At 39.5% G+C, this 17,247-nt stretch overlaps 1 protein-coding gene across 11 annotated transcripts in view; it reads left to right on the top strand.

Annotated features, from left to right (window-relative positions):
* The window catches only part of WNK1 (WNK lysine deficient protein kinase 1), a 104,585-nt gene that overhangs the window by 77,169 nt on the left and 10,169 nt on the right, over positions 1 to 17,247 (top strand). For 10 of the 11 annotated variants that reach the window (XM_062616615.1, XM_062616616.1, XM_062616618.1 and 7 more), the window contains 11 exons: positions 243 to 405; positions 845 to 961; positions 3,064 to 3,237; positions 4,009 to 4,060; positions 4,223 to 4,363; positions 4,694 to 6,120; positions 8,810 to 8,893; positions 13,145 to 13,231; positions 13,909 to 13,978; positions 15,270 to 15,343; positions 15,893 to 16,551. In XM_062616615.1, the coding sequence (XP_062472599.1) occupies positions 243 to 405; positions 845 to 961; positions 3,064 to 3,237; positions 4,009 to 4,060; positions 4,223 to 4,363; positions 4,694 to 6,120; positions 8,810 to 8,893; positions 13,145 to 13,231; positions 13,909 to 13,978; positions 15,270 to 15,343; positions 15,893 to 16,551 (3,048 nt within the window). The remainder of the gene's footprint in view (positions 1 to 242; positions 406 to 844; positions 962 to 3,063; positions 3,238 to 4,008; positions 4,061 to 4,222; positions 4,364 to 4,693; positions 6,121 to 8,809; positions 8,894 to 13,144; positions 13,232 to 13,908; positions 13,979 to 15,269; positions 15,344 to 15,892; positions 16,552 to 17,247) is intronic. The other variant, XM_062616621.1, reaches the window with a different exon arrangement.

Raw genomic sequence — 17,247 nt, forward strand, 5'->3', positions numbered from 1 at the left:
TGAAAACATATTCAGAAGATATATTTATACAACTTAGTTTGCAAGAGATGTTTAGCTAAATAATTGCTATTAGAATTGCTATTCAAGCAACCTTAACGGTTGACAAGACTGTTCTCCCCTGCTCTGAAGTTAACAGACATCTGCTATCGAGAAAAGGATGCTATCTGATAGGGTAAACTGTACTGTTGCAGTTGTGGAGTGCATGGAAACTAACGTAAAGTTACTTTCTTGGTTTCTTTTAGTGCACATTCTGATGTTGCTTCAGGATTGAGTGATGGCAACGAGAACGTTCCAGCTTCTAGCGGAAGGCATGAAGGGAGAACTACTAAACGCCATATGCGGAGGTCTGTCCGCAGTCGGTCCCGCCATGAGAAGACTGCTAGGCCGAAACTGAGAATTCTGAATGTATGTTTGTTTTAGTGACAGTTTGGTAGTGATGATGCCTTTCTTGAGCTTGAAAATGTTTCTTTTCCTTTGAGAAATGTGTGTCTTCTGTGGTCTTGTTCTGAGTCTCGCTCCCCGCCACCCCTCCCCGAGCACTCAAGCCATCCTGTCTATTTCTTCTGCTTCTGTAGTCCATGCCAAACAACATCTATTAAGAGCTTTTTGAAGCATCAGATATGGCAAAATTGGCTTGCTTAACAACTAGTGATTCCACAGGCTGTGCCAGAATATTTAATGTATCCTCAGAAAAAATGATGCTGTACATGGCACCGTTTATTACACTGGAAAAAGGGAATGTGTTTGTATTAAACGAGTACCATTGATTTGTCTCTGTGAGCTTTAAAGTGCAAGTCCTAAATTCTCATGCTTTTGGTTTGAGCTATTGTTTTCTTTGCTTCAGGTTTCAAATAAAGGTGATCGGGTAGTGGAATGCCAGCTGGAGACACACAATCGGAAAATGGTTACTTTCAAATTTGATTTGGATGGTGACAACCCTGAGGAAATAGCTTCAATTATGGTAAGATACATTTTAGAGATGAAGAATAGAATCCAGTCTTAATTGCAGCTGTAATGTAAGCAGTCTTACTTTCTCATTCATGTTTCAGAATTATTTTTCCATGTAGCATGGTGTGTGCTTACCTTACATATGCAAACACAACTAGAAATGGGGCACAAAGCTGGTATACCAAACTGACAGTATTGCATGTCCAGTTCGCATGAAAATTTGCATCATTTTGCCTTAGAATCGCAGTTTTATCAAGTAAATCTGCTTTTGTTTTTTTTTGCAGTCTATTTTTTTAAAAAAACTGCAAGCATCTTTCTGAAGGTGCCAGAGTAAAATTCTATTTGCCTCTCTAACAGCAAACATTGCTGGAACTTCAAAACTTACGATTAAGCTTTGAGTGTTTTGCTGTTGCTGTTTCCCAACTGAAATGGCAAGATTCTACCCTTAAAGTAAGGAAGGGGAATCAGTCTGTGATTTCTGGAAGTTGGTGATGACTGCTGCTCTTGGCTTTCTCAAAGAAGCAAACCTTTCTGTTTAATTTATAATGGTCAAGCATAGAAAAGAACTTGCTGTGTAGAGATAAGTTTTAAGAAGAATACTGCATAGCATGGAACAGAGCAACCCACCCCTTATCCACCCTGTTTTTTTTTTTTTTTTTAATTTAAACTCATTCTTGTGCTAATACAATCTAAATGAAACTGAGAATTTTAGTGTTATTGAACACAAAAAGCAGTATCTTTTGCCAGCTTCTTGGGCACCTGTGCAGCACTTATTTTTTAGCATAGAGAGGTAGTAGAGGAGTAGGTGGTGTGTGCTGGATCCGTATCTGTCAAAAAAACCCCAATCAGTGATATAGGAGAAACCATCTCTTCACCAGTAAGGGCTTTCTGAGGAAGAAGTTGGTTCTATGTACATGTATGGCAGTGTAAACAGATCAGTTGCGTGAGGTGAGATGCTAAGAAATACAGAGATAGCACAGATGTCTCTCTTTCCCTCTTACCTAAAGACATCCTATGGAGGAGTAAAAGAGTATGGTTGGTTTAAAAAAAAGCATAACACAGAGCAAAAGAAGTACACTGTGCATCCAGAATGCAATCACATAGTTGAAAGTATGCAGCCTAGTTTGGACAACTGAATCTGGGATTTTGTGCTCATTGATTTTCTTGTTGAATATTGAAGAAACTTTTGTAAGACTTCCTAGTTTCCTTTTAATCGGGATACTCTTAGGTGTGCCCCATATAGCTGTCTGTCCAATTTAAAGCACCAAAGGCAAGTATTCAACATTTCAGAGGCTGATATAAGCAGCCTTTGTTTATCTTTCCTTTCTCTGAACCAGCGTCCCAGAAACTGGATGTAAAAGCAGTGTCTCAGGCTTTACCTCTAAGGCACTTTTTCCTCTCTTTCCCAACTGGGACTGACAGCTTTAATTCTGTTTCATAAACTGTGTCTGAGATTTATCTCAGTGCATTATTTCAGGAAACAGAATTTTCTTATAGGTCAGACAAACTAAGAGTGTCTTTCTAAATATCAAATGTGCTTCTTTCTTCCAACATAAGCAGCAGAATATATCTTTCTACAGCAGTATAATTTGTTGAAACTAGATAGGCTGATCAGTCTTCCTCTCCGTGTATTTGGAACATAATTAATGCTTGCATTTATGTGCTACATCCAGACTTTGGGTTAGTGATGTGCAACCTGCATAGAGTAGAAGTTCTATATGGCATGTAAAGAGAGAAGCACAGAACAGCTTACAGTACAGATTTTTTTTCTGTATTATAGTTTCCTGTACATGTGACTCTTACGGTACATTAGATAGCAGCCTGATCTTACTGCAGTTCCTCCTAATCTTCACTGTGCTAAGTAAAGATCGAGTTGACAGTCTGGTGAAGAAGTGAGATTGGATGTTGTTCCACAGCAAAGAGTAAACCAGGGCAAATGCTTCTGTGCTGGATATAATTGTAGAAACGATTGAATTTCTCTAAGGTGTCACCATCTTTATGTTCTGCATAAGAGCAGTGAAAGGAGGGCAAACAACACAGAGTAAATTATGGTTATTAAATATATTGGTTTGAAATTATTTATGGAAAATTATTGTTGCTTTGCTCTCTTTACAGGTGCAGAATGAGTTTATTTTAGCAACCGAGAGAGACTCATTCGTAGAACAGGTACGAGAGATTATTGAGAAAGCAGATGAAATGCTAAGTGAGGATGTAAGTGTGGAGCCAGAAGGTGATCAGGGTTTGGAGAGTATGCGGACAAAAGATGATGGCTTCTTTCCAGGGTCACAGGTACGTAAAGAACAGATTGCCTTATCTATTTGTATTTTCCATTTTGGGTGTTACGGTTTTGTGAACAGAGCTAGATAGAAACTGAAACTTTCTTTCATGAATCATCAAAGCTTAATAAATAAATGAAAATATGAACAGAGAAAGCTTCATATTGCAGTGAGAGCCTAAAATTAATTCAGAAAACTAGTTAATGTAGACCTCTTGCTTTACACATCCAAAGCTGCTCAATCTCCTGATAGTCCACTAAACAGACAATATAAAATGCTGAGGTTTCATGGATTTGAGGTTATAGTCAGGTAGGACACTAAAACCCCCAGCCCTGTGCTGCTTACTAAACACCAAGAGCCTGAGTTTGGGCTCTCTACCCAGTGAACTACCAAGAGATTAGGTGGCTTGGCTAGGAAACACGAGTTTTGAAACTGGTTTCTGGGAATAAGAAGGGGTGACATATTCTGAGTCTCTTCCTTATTTCCATCTAGACTTAGTTTGAAACATCCGTCCATCTGTGGTATGCTTAAGGAAGTCAGTTGGACTGCCTCTTAAAAAATGTGTTTAGATCAATTTGCTATATTGATGATCACAAAGCTGAGAAGCTTTAAAAGCACTGTAGCTGATGTTTAACTGGGCAGAATGCCATTACTTTAGTAATGGTGCTTGGGTCCAAGGTACTGCTTACCTTAAATACCCACTTTTCTGTAAGTTAGTATTTTAAGATCTATCTTGGGGTTTTCTGTTTCAGAATAGAACTTTAAATTTTATCTTACTTTACAGAAATTAGAGTTCAAACAGCCAGATCCTACATCTTCCATGCCTCAAAGAATAGGTAAGTCTTTTGTGATTTTTTTTCAACAGTTACCTTTTTCTGTTTCAGCGGATGGGTGCAGCCAAGTTTTTGTTTTGTATGATGGAGTGCACATTCCGTATTGCAGGTTATGTGTTCAGTTACAACCATGTATGACAAAACATCTCACTTCTTTCTGTTTAGGGGTTCCTCCTAGCTCCTTTACCCAGGTTGTCCATTCTGCGGGAAGACGGTTTATTGTCAGCCCTGTCCCTGAGAGTCGTTTAAAAGAACAGGGCTTTTTCACATCTGCTATTCCTGGAGGAAAAGAAGCTTCAGATGTGGGTACGTTTTATAAACTCTTAAAATCTGATGCCTGAAACGTGTTCCTCAAAACTGAAGTTAACAAACTAAACTGTTCCTAAAGACTTCTTATGGTACTTGGGGAAATAAGGAACTGTCTATGCTGGTAAGAAGTGACTGTAATTTGAGTGATACTATGCAGGATTCTTGGGGACAAAAATGCTGTGAAACCTTGATTCTGTATTTTAATGTAAGTCTGTATTTATAAGTGCTTTTTTTATTATGCTGATTAAATGTGATCTAAGTCTAGCATTAGACATTAATACACTGTTAAACTTTTGCAGGTAGACTGACATTTTTCTGTACTTCCAGTTGCTGCATCCCCACTCCATGGTCCTGGCATGAATCTCTCCCACTCGGCGTCATCACTGAGCTTGCAGCAGGCTTTCTCTGAGATGGGGCATGGTCAAATGACAGAAGGACCTAGTACAGCTCCTCCAGTGTTCAATCAGTCAATACCACCATTTCCACCTGCACTTTCTACTGGGGCAGGCAGTAGTGCACCTCCTGCATCTGTGGCTGCTTCTACAGTATCTGCTCCCTCCACCACTGGTGTTTCTCTTCCAGGATCTGTTACTTTGCCTTCAGAAAGTGCAGCTGTTGGAGTTGCACCAAGTGCAAGTGTGCCAAGCTCTATTTCTGCACCTCCAGCCTCACAATCTGGACAGCAATCAACTGGTGTAGCTTCCAGTGTGAGCGCCCCTGCTTCTTTCTCCTTACCTACCACATCCCAGCCTGCGCAACCAGTAACTGGAGACATTGACCCCAGTATCAGCACACCGTCGTCTGTGGCACTGCCATCTACACAGGTTCCTGGTGTCACTGGTCTTGGTGTTGTTGCACCAGCTGTGACATCTCAGTCTACTCCTCAGATTGTAAGTAGTATGGCAGCACCACAGACATCTGTTGCCCTATCTGTGGCTCCAAATGTGGCTTTGCAGCTTCCTCAGCTTAGTAGCAGTGGCTCAGTCTCCAGTCTGGCAGAAACAACAGTTGTAAGTGCTCCACAGTCACTATCTGAGAGTGGGCAGTCTATGGGTAAACCACACCTCTGCAGTGCAGCTGGCTTATCTCTTCCCATCTCTGCACCTTTGTCATCCTCAGTAGCAACAAGCATATGTGGTTCAGTTGCTCAGCCAGTGATACATCCCTTACTTGTCCCATCAGGAATTACATCAACACCTGTCCTACCCCAGATTCCAGGTGCAACACCCATGTTGCCCCAGGTTCCCTTACCTGGTGTGTTACCACAGCCGGTCACTAACTTGCCTGCAGTACAGCAAACTCTGATACACAGCCAGCCTCAACCAGCTCCATTACCCAATCAGCCTCATATTCACTGTCTGGAGCCTGATGCTGATGCTCAGTCTAAAGCTCCTGGTATTGATGATATAAAGACCCTGGAAGAAAAGCTACGGTCTCTCTTCAGTGAACATGGTAACGTGGGAACAGCGCATCCATCAGTATCTTTGGAGACGTCATTGGTAATGGAAACTACAGTTATCCCTGGGATACCAACCACTGTTGTCGCACCAACTAAACCCTTGACGTCCATTAGCACTTGCATACCTCCGAGCAGTTTGCCTCTTGGACCATCTGGCTTGCCAGTGCTCACACCAGTTGCCACTCCCGGGCAAGTGATCACCCCAGTCAGCTATATTTCGGCATCAAGCAGCATTGCCACAGCAGTAGTGAAACCAGGGACCTCTCCTTCAAAGCCCCCCCTTAGCAGGGTACCGGTAAGAAATGCAACAATTGTGTGAATATTCAAGTATTGTAGGAAACAGCCTTCTCAAGCAGAAGCCCTTTTATAAAGCAAAACACTTATTCATGCAGAGGGTGTCTTCATTTAATATAATACTGATGCTCTGGTTGTTTTTGTGTGTCCCAAGAGGGTTTATTTTGTCCATATGGAAAAGTCCAATTCTGTATTGTGCCTCTAAGTTCTCTAATGTTGCTGTTAATTTTTCTTACACCTACACTGCAAAGAGTGAAGCAGCTATGGTTTGTTTTGTTGTTTGTTTTTTTTTTTCTCCAAATAGAATTGAGAAGTCTTGCTTTAAATAGCTTTTAATTTCTTACATGATGGCTAGAATGAGACAGGGTGGTTGTATGTTTCACAGAGTAGTCAGGGTAGCTTAGCTTTTGCTTTCCTATCATTAGCCGGTGCCTTGAAGTCAAGGCTGAAACTTTTAAGTCTTCCACTGCTTATGCAGTGCCTGGATGTTTTTCCTTCCAAATATTAGATTTGTGAAGTTTACAAGGTACTTGGATATCTGGAAAACAACCCTTTAGTGTTTGTTTACTGAATCATGCTCTTCAAACAGACACTTTTTATGAAAGAAATAGTCTTGACTTATAGTAACAGCTTGAGCTGTGGCACAAAGGTTGTTACCTTCATGACATAACAGCATGTGAACCGAACCAGAGATACCAAGACGTGAAACTATATTCTTTTAAATGACTCCCTGTGTTGGGAGACAGTGCATTTCAATTTCTAAACTATTGCAGTCCTTTCCTTTTCAAAGTTAAATGGAAATAGGTTGAAGAAAGTTTCAGGTGTTTTAACAAACCAAAATCCTTAATACTTGCTTTCTTTTTGTTTCTCTAAGGTACTTTCCCATTCACCAATACCCTGTGTTGGTGTTCTTTAGCCAGCCTTGCTATTAACCAGTTTCAGGCCATTTAAATTGAGCTCATGCGTCTAGCATCTCTGTTCATTAGTAGTCTTTCCCTTCTAGTCTTTGTATTCAAACAAAGCTGAAAATATCTGCCATGGAGGAGCAAGAGTATGTGCCAAGGAAGCCTTGGCAGGAAATGCAGACAGAGGCATTCATTTATATTGAAATGAAGTTGAGAATTAGAAAAGAAAGATTAGAAAATAATAAGAACTGGTATTGGTTCAGGAACAGTTACCTGCTAATTGCAAACCTGTAATTACAAAGGCTTGGGTTTAAATGTAATAAATGTTTGCAGGTTTTGATTGTCAGTTGTGGAAAAACTACCTCTTTTGAAGCTTTCACGTCTGAATTAGTTTGGGATTTTTTCCAAAGCTTAATCTTAGTTTCAGGTTGTGTGTTGTTTTTGAGCTTTAAGGAGCGTATTGCTTTAGTTTTCTGGGGTTTACTAAGCTGTGTATTTTGTTTATGGGCAGCCTGCTAACCTAGACAGTTACATGTATTTTAACTTGCCTTATGAATTTATTTAAAGTATGTATTGAGTCTTATTTATAAACAAAATCATTAACTTGCCACAGCTTAAAAATTCATCATGCCTCAGAACAGGTAACATCTAAGTGTATGCCCCTAGTGTACAAAAAAGCTGAGGAAATGCAACTTTGTGTGGTACCTGCTGGAACATTTTTTGGGAGGACAGAGATAATAATGGAGTTTATCTTCACCAGGCACTTATTACTGCAATTTGAACTGTTAATTAAGCTGTGGTAAAACAATGGCAAGCTAGAACTGGTTCTTCTTGAGGACCAGAATAGACTTTGTGCCAGTTACCCATATCCAGCAGTGCTCAGTGTTCCCAACTGACTAGGAAAGTCGGTTGACCAACGCTATAACTCGTAGGGCTGTCAATGTGTTTCTTAAACTTCAAAGTCATGGTCAAACCTCAGGATTACAGCTGAGAGTAAGAATTGCAAATTGTGTAATGGATCGCTTAATTCCTAGAATTTCCCACTTGCCTAACAATGGAAATAACTAACTGGAATGTACTGTCTGACCTGGCGGAGAGGCTTTGATGCGTCCTTCTAACCTTTCAAGTCTCTCTAACCTCTTCCATATAACCTGGATGACTTCCCCCTACCCAGTTGCATGGCCTAGTCATCTTCTATGGGTCATCAACAGCCTTCAGGTTCAAAAAAAAGTGATGGATCAAGAGATTGGTGTGAGAGGTCTATAAATCTGCTTTTCAACAAGTGGAGACATCCTTAGGCATGACAGTTCCTGTTCTCAAGTCATGTTGCTTGGAACAATTTGCCACAAGCACATAGCTTACCATTGCTAATGGGCAGTTAACATAGATCTGTTGCAAGGAGATTGAGTGCAGTGCTGCGCCCTTTAAATGAAGCTTCTTGGAAACATAATTGGTTTTTGAAATAATTACTGTAGCATTTCTTGCAGACTTGAAAATAATGGCCTCAAGATACTTTGCTTCTCGACACAGCAGCTTGTTTCAACTGGAAATTGTGGCTGCTCATAGATAATCTGGATTAAAAAATAAAGCAAAACCAAACAAACAACTCCCCCAGTTTTGTTGTGAAATTCCCTACAGACTCTATGCTAACTCTCCAGGAAGGAAGTCTCTACAGAAAATAATGTTGAAGCTTCTGTTGTATGACATGAAAGACTGTAGCTTGGTATCTGATCCTTCTGTTGTTCCGTGTCTGATGGACTCGCGTTTCCTCTTCGTTATCCATAGGTGCTACCAATAGGTTCTGAACTTCCGGCTGCCACTCCATCCAGTGAGCCGCTGCCACCTTTTCCAGGACCTTCACTAACTCAGGTGCTACACAACTTGGCAGTTTTTTATCCGATTCTTTTCCTTTCAAAGAGCATGTTTCAATTAAACTCTCCATTGCATGTTATTAATGTCTTTGTTTTTCTTTCCTTTTGACCGAGTAACTCCCTTTGTGTAACTGAAGCAGTAGCCAGAGTCACTTCAGCGCTGGATGTGTAGCTTTCCCTTTGGGATGCTGTACCCAGTGTCTGAAATACAGGAACAGTTAATCAGACTTGGGTTTTTACTGTGTGTTAATCTGAACTTTAGAGGGTTTCCTTAAAAACATAACAGGTGAGTGTGTGCTGAAAACTTGAACCTGTCTTCTTCTTGAAAAGGGTTAGTAGCAAAAGAATAGTTCTTCAGGGAAGCAGTATATACTATAATGAAATGTTAATGAAAATGCAGAATTTCTGTTCTGTATTTTTGTGGTTATTCCTACACTCTGATTTCATAAGGCTTTCAACTATGCAAAAAGTATTTGAAGATCCTGATCATAAACATGAGCTGAAATGTAATAGTGGCTTTCCCTTACTCAGATTCTGTCCTTATATGCAATAGCTAGCTTGGATATTTTGTATGCAGATTGGACAGGTCATCAGCTCAGGAGCACAAAAATTGTCTTCACTTCTGTTTAAAAATGGGAAAAAAAAAACCCAACCAAACTGTAATTGAAGGAACTGTATTAAACCAAAACTGTTTTATGGATCTTCTGAATGATGTGTAATGAGTTGCAACATGGGAACATTACACTTCAGTATGAAAAAAAAACCCTGAAAAATAACCAAACAAAACCCATGAGACCATGCGATAGTTGTGCTGCTTTTGAAAGAAGTTTGTGGATTAATGCAAAGGTGGCTTTCTACACAATTATATTGAAGTACATTTGGCACAGAACTATCACAATGTTATATTCAAAACTGTAGAGAAGATAGGATTCAAGTTGGTACCATCTGGTACCTGCTTAAAGCTCAGAGTGATTTTGTGTTACATCTGGTGTTTCCTGTGTATATGTGCTGCTTAGAGTATTAACCTCTTCCACCTGTGGCTTGTGTCCACAGTGACTAGTCTTAGAATATGTGTTCAAAAGCTTGAATTGCAGTCAGTAATTTTATTGAAAGAAATAATTCACATAATAGAATACTTAAATATAATTTAAGAGTAGTTCCTATAAAATAGCTACAGTATGAAAATTTGTAGAGTGCTGACTAGTGCTATGGCCTGATTTCTTTGCTTTCTTGGCCACTAAGATTTTTTTATTTAATGCAGACTGAGCTAACTTTGATAACGTTTTCTCTGTAACACTCTGGTAACATTCTCCCTCTCATCTCTTGCGATGGAGCTCTTGAGTTCAAGTATCATCTGTGGGAGGGAATTAAAAATAAACTTCAGGGTCATTTTTAGTTCTTTGCAAGCTGTTCATTTGGGTATTTTTTTTTTTTTGATTTACAATAGCTCCATGAGAAAACTTCAATCTGAAAGGATTTAAGCTGAGTGTCATACAAAGGAATAGTGTTAGAGAACAGCAAATCTAAACTGTGCTAAGGTGACTTTAGTTAATGGGTTATCATGGCTCATGTTGTAAAGCTAAAACTGTAAAAGCTGAATTACATCTATTGGGGGACTAATCTTCAAAGATACCGCTGGAGTAGTATTTCCATTTCTGTCTTTTAAATGTGAGGACCGTGGTTCTAAAGGCATGAGTAGAGTTTAACAGCAGGGCATGTTAGCTGCTTTTGTGTAGTTCTGTTGGTTGTGACATTAATACTCCCTTTTAAACTTTCCCAGCTTTTTTCCTGCAGTGTTCTCTATGCAGAAACACTCTCTTTATTCAGCAGTTTCTTGAATTCTCCCAGTAAATGTCATTATTTTGTGATATCTTCAGAATCTCTCAAGTTTGAGTTTGCATAGACTGGAAACAGTATAGCTGACCTAAGTTACAACGTGCCTTAAGTTGACATCTCTTGCTGTCTGTTCTTACTTTGCCACCTTCTTGGTCTCCATCTGATGGAGCAAACGCAAATCAGTGACCTTAATAAAGTAGTCCTCTCACATGCCCTCTGTGTTTAGAACTACTTCTTGGTTGTCTCTTATTTTTAATTCTAAAGCATGTTTGAATCTTTTGTAAGCAATGAGAACCTATCCGCTACTTGGAAAGTATTATTCAGTGTGAAAAGGCAGAATTTTATGTTCTTTATATAAGAAAACTATGAAAGTGAAGGTACGGCTCTTGAAGCCTGTCATGGAAAGGAGTGCTGCTGTACTTGGTTTTATGTAGCTCCTTCCTAGCAGGCTGAGAAAGGGCCATATTACTGCCCTGTGAGTAATCAGGAAATTAATATCTTATGCTTCCAAACTGATCAAGAAGCTGAGTAACTTATGTGGAGCTGTAAGATGGCAGTGTTAGGAAGTAACACTTTTTTTTTTTTTTCCCCCCAGTGGCTTCTGGAGGCAGGAGCTGGTTTATCCTTTTAGCCATTTCTTTCTCAAGTATAGTTTTGCTGAAGAAGAGACAATAATTTGGTGGTACTTCTTATCTGTGCTCTTATCATGAGCAAAGGCAGCAAAGGGACCTGGAGGCAGCTGGTTAAAATCAGTCACACTAAACTCATAATCCTTTTTATTGTCATTGCTTGGAGCTGGGTATATATAAGTAATATTTTCCCCCAAATTCAAAGCACTTGCAGCCACTTATGTGACTCAGCCCACTGTGCCACTGCAAAAGGGCGGCTTCTTCCTGTTTGTCATAGGTCTTCCTGGCAGGATTTGTGGTATGGAAGAGGCACAAATATAGATCCCTTGCTGCTTGTCCTTTGCAAACAGTTTACCTAATTTCACTTCTCATTTGAACTCTAAAGCCTGCCCCAGGAGTGAGATGAAATTGGAGGAGACCAGCTGGATCAAATCTAATTGACTGTTTTGAGCCTTTTGCTGCTATCACATAATACTATCTGGAAAAGTACTGGCTTGTCTGAAAGTAGGTAGTCTTGCCTTCCTTACTGCGCCTGTCAGGAGCTCTTTGCACAACTTTTTTTCCTGAGTACCAGAATCCTGATTTGCAGGCAAAGAAATGTCATCTCAAGACCAGTTTTGGATATTTTGTTCCTCTTAAATATCTGTTCTGTTTATTCCTTAAATGTATTTAGATACATTTCCAAGCTTTATTTTGGTACCTTTGTTCCATACAGATATCTTTATTTCCTGATCATTCAGATACCTTAACTCTTTGTTTACTTGAAGAAAAAATCATCTTGTGCAAATAAGTGATGAGAATCACATAGTATTCAGGTGAAATGTCCTTTTTATTTTAGAGTATTACTGAAATTAATTAGCTCATTTATCTGCTAAGCATTATACAGGTCTGTGTCTTTGTGTTTTATGTTTGTATGTTGCCGTGACCTCAGCTTCAGTTCTAAAAAACAGATCTAAATTTTTAGTATAAAAGATTTAGAAGGGTTAATGATATCGAAGTTTAGATGAAAATTTCTACTCCGCATGATCAGAACTGCAACTTTGGTTCTGTCTGCCAACACTTTCTTCTTCTATAGGTATCTTATGGGTATGGCCCTCAATAAGAAAAGTTCAGATTCACTCAGAATTATTGTATTTGTATTGTGTTTGTATTTTCTCTTCCCCTCCCCAATTCAGTTGGCCAAGTTTGAAATGTCTTGGATGCCAACTCACAGCTGAAATCTAAGTAATAAGGATACTTAAGAAAGATTCTGGCTCTTTTCGTTCTTCCTCTTCAAGTCAGTCCATCCAGGGAGCTTCTTTGAGGGAACTTTTAAGTGGTGTGTCTTTTAAATTATTATTTTTTTAATTTGTGTTACCCTCAGTCTTGCTTTATCCAGGTTGTCATCTTTTTGAGTTTTTCTATATTATTATTTCCTAATTGACTTGACTGAGTTCAAGGTTTTAGATAAGCCATGATACAACTATCAAGAAGTGTAGGACTTAGATGCTTGCAGCATCTTTGCTCAGCTCTTAAGAGTGAGAATGCAAGCTATGTGCTAACTCCAGGAACAACAGAAGTTCCAGTTAATGCTGCTTTTCTATTGTGTTTCACCAGATACATTGACTAAGTTACTTCCACTCTTACTGTGCTTTACATGCTAAATGCAAACATGTAGAAAGGGAATATGATAGAAATATGGAAGCTGTACTGACTGCTTCAAATTTTAATATGAAATATGGCTGTTTCTCAAATGTGACGTGTTTCTCCTGTGCTGGATAGTTGTTTACTCTTTCCTTTCTCAGTCCCAACAGCCACTGGAAGATCTGGATGCTAAGCTGAGAAGAACCCTTAGTCCAGAGACCATTCCAGTGACATCTGCTCCTGCCTGTGTACGTTTGCAGTGTTGGCAGTTCAGTAGTCTTGAAAAACTTTGGTGTTACTGTGCTCTTAGGTCACTGCCTTTAATATCAGTAGACCAGCCTTTAGGCTTTAAAAAATAAAAATGAAGAGTCATCTTCCAGTTGGTGGGACTGAGTCAACCAAAAGTGGAAAAAGTCTCTGTGTGGCAATAGAGTATGTATTTTGTGAGGCTGGTTTTGGTACTAGTTCTTAATTTAGCTTTTGTGGCGATGCCATCAGTGTCATCAAACTAGAAGGGGAAGTGACTACAGAATAAGGGGAGAGCAATATAGAAGCAGTATGGCAATATGTCAGCCTTAAATTGGGAGGGATGTTTCAAGTGTGGGTCTGAAATTTTAAGACAATAATAATAACCTTTGATACAAAATGAAGATAGTGATTGACATTGTGATCCCCAAGTGGCTACTTATGTATAACTTCTGCAAAGCAAAAGAGGATGCTCTGCTGACAGCCTTGGGGCTGTAAGGCAAGCAGAATTTCGTTAATGTTGCTTGTTTTAGAGGTTAAGAACTCTTGCATTTGTCTTGTGGGTCATACTTTTGACTCTGGTGGGAGTAAAGATCATGTAATATGTTATATGGTGTGTTTGTTGGCATTCAGACAAACTGATGATTCTTTTACTTTGTTTTCCCCCTCGAACCTGTAGTCTGTACCCTCAGTGGCATCTACAACGGTTACTGGGCTGGTGTCCACAGCAACACAGTCTCTGAAGGATGGTAAGACAAGCTTGATTACTTCAGATGCTTTGTGAGCATGCAGATATGACCTAAAATTGAACAGACTAACAACTCAGAAGGTTATAGCCCTTTTTAGTAAATCATATGGTGGCAATTCCTTAAGGATCATTTTAGTTTTCAGTAACAAGACTGAAATTTTCCATCATAGGCCAGGAGAGTGGAATGATGTATGTGTATTATAGTAACTCATTTAGGATTTAAAGCTGTCCAAAATGCTAAATTAAGTCTTGCAAAGAATCTCCAGTATGCTGATAAGGTACAGCTTCAGGATTTGAAGGAACAGTTTTCTGTCTTGTGTTAATGTTCCTGGCAACAACATTAAGACTTCTCATTTTGCATTATTGTGCTGTGTTCTCTGTGTAGGACACTTGTTCCTAACCTGAGAGTTTTTCCTTTCCATTTAGATAGAGAAATGAGGGTTAACCTACTAACTTTTTCTGTCAGTATTCCCCTAATAGTTTTAGCTTTTAAAATCTTCCTTTTAAAAACCAACAGTTAATCTGGTACTAAAATTATTTAATAACTATCTAGAAAACATTATTTATTATGCCTCTGAAGTTCAATGATAAACCTGCAAAAGCTAATAAAAGCAGCAGGAAAATAATGGTGGTGAACTATATTGTAGAACTCATTTATCTGGTGGAAAATTCATTGGGTTTTCTCTGCTGAAGTTTAGATAGAAAGTAAAAATAAACAAACCTTCTTTAATTAACACAACAAGCTGTCCAATACAGCTCATTTAAAATAGAATGTTCTTTCTCAGCTTTGTAACCTTACACTGCCAGTGTATACAGCAACAAAATTAGGAGCTGATACCTAAGAATCCAGCTCAGAAAGCTTCAGGCAGACTGCTTTGAGTAAATGTGATTTATAGCATATGCCACTTTCCTATTAATAAGTTGTCTCCAGCATTTGTGAAGTGTAGGTAGTCAGTGTGGCTATTGAATTAAAACAAGCTTTTTATTCTTTGGCTATTTTCACATCCCTGTTAGAAATCGGTGTGCGCTTTTTTTTTTTACTGCTATCTTTAAGTGTACTTCTAGCAAGTGTACTGTGCAGGGGATCTTGATAGGAAAATATTTCATTTTAACAGCATGTCTTGATATTCTCTATGGTAAGCTCTAAAAAAAGGTGAGGTTGCATGAATGCAAAGTCCTGTTAGGAGTTAATTGATAGTTGAGTTTGAAGTAGGTAAAAAGAAACAGTTGGAGTTCAAATAATTGGTTGCTCATTTTCTTCAAAATCCCATTCTCCTTTTCCTTACCTTCAGCATCATGTGGTGGAGAGGGCAGTGCTATGGCTACTACAGCAGGAGCTGGTGTTCTTAAGATGGGACGATTTCAGGTAGGAGATGTTAAACTCATTTGGTTGTCGATAAAGGATTTTTGAGCAGTTCCTGTATAGTTCCAGCAAAGTGGGCCTCATGGTGGATTTTTCTGTGGGGAGAAAAATGTCTGTGTTGAGCTTATGAATGCAGTGCTCTGTGCAGGTGCTATTTTCATTCAGGGCAGGGATTGCACTCCATCATGTAGGTCTAGCATTGTGAATACAGCATTTTACCATGTCAGGCTTTAGCTGTGTAACTGTTGGCCTTGGTCTTAATGCTAGCTGCTTTTTGGCTAACAGTGCTGATGTGTTCACTGTAGAATGTCCTGTTTTTGAAGGAAGTCCCCTCTCAGTCTGCTGTGTTTCTTGGAATTAATCCTCTAGTTTGCTTAGAAGTACTATTTTGTGTGGCACTGTGTTATTTGGAGGGAAGCAGTAGCTTGCTTTGTGGCATACCAAAGAAATGAGTTATTTTTCCCTCTCAGATGCATCTTACTATTAAGCTAAACAAAAGCATTGTGTTAAGGAAGAACTAAGAAAGTCTGTATGATTGTATTTCTATTCTAGGTGTCTGTGGCAGTGGATGATGTGCTAAAAGAGGGCGACAAACCTGAAACTAAGCCAGTGCCATTTGAAACAACCTCTGCTGATTCTTCATCTCTTTCTGGCAGTAGCCCAGAGAGTACACTGGTAAAGCAGGCTGGCAGTCGGAAAAGTGAGGCTGTTGTTGACTCTTCCTTGGATGTGGTAGATAGCATTCCTCAGACAGTTCCTGTGCTGCAATTGCCAGTAGATGTTGGTCAGCCTACTAAGGTCGGGCGCTTTCAGGTAACAACAACAACGGATCAAGTTGGGCGCTTTACAGTGTCAAAGACTCGGGATGAGGTCAGCTGTGCAGAGAAAGAGCCAATGACTCTTCCTCTCTCTGTGGGCTTGGAACAAGTTGCTTCTTCAGCTGCAGCTCCGAAAACAGAGTTGGACTCGAGGCAGTCCCCGCACATGAATGGTCCGTCTTCTGAACCAGAGGCCGCCTTCCTAAGCGGGATGGCTAAGGATTTGGATGATGGCTCGGGGAGCCCGGACTCCCTCCAGCCCCTGGGGTCGAAGCTCAGCCTCCCTGTTCAGAGCCTTAGCAACTCATTCAACTCTTCCTACATGAGCAGTGACAATGAGTCGGATATTGAAGATGAAGACTTGAAGTTGGAACTCCGTCGGTTACGGGAGAAGTAAGGCTTTTTTTGCTTGTGTGGTCATGTCTGAAATATATGTAGCAGGATTAGTGTGAATTTCATTTGTGTTCTACTTTTCACAAAGAGCAAAAGTAAACTTTAAAAGACTCAACCTTTGATAAGTGTCAGGACCCATTGTCAGTGTTGGTGGGAAGTAAGATTTTTTTCGTAGGAAAGTAGTAGTGCGCAATTATGACAAAAAAGGTAAATGCATGTTTGCTGTGCTTCATTTTTTAACCTGTGACCTTACTGTATGTGCTGAGATTGATTGCTGCACTGTGGATAAGAGTGCAGTGATGTGCAAAGCTTCCATACATCTGAAGTTCAGTAGTTAGTGGTGAATAGTGTGTGTCTCATTTGAAAATAACACGCAACTCTCTGTATTTCTGATGTGCATTTCTGGCATTTCCAGTCATTCTCCTTTTCCTGAAGGATCCTTGTTGGCTTGGAAAAAAAAATTGGAAGTTGAGCAATGTGACCTGCTAATTTATTTATGCTGAAAGTCAAACTTTTTTTAGCGCAGCTGGTGATGTTAAACCTTGTGTATGCAACTGCTCTGAAAAAAAGCCCTTAAGGCAAATACAAATGTAGACGTCTCCAAGGCCGTATGTCTCAGAAAATGAGTAATCTAGCTATTCCTGTAGCATTTAAGTGCCAGATTATTTGATCTTCTGCAGTGTAGGTGTAAGGGTT

The sequence above is a fragment of the Pezoporus occidentalis genome, unplaced genomic scaffold (genome assembly GCF_034315485.1).
Source record: "Pezoporus occidentalis ecotype Australia unplaced genomic scaffold, CSIRO_AGI_Poc_V1 ctg19, whole genome shotgun sequence".
In the NCBI taxonomy this organism is placed as follows: Eukaryota; Metazoa; Chordata; class Aves; order Psittaciformes; family Psittacidae; genus Pezoporus; species Pezoporus occidentalis.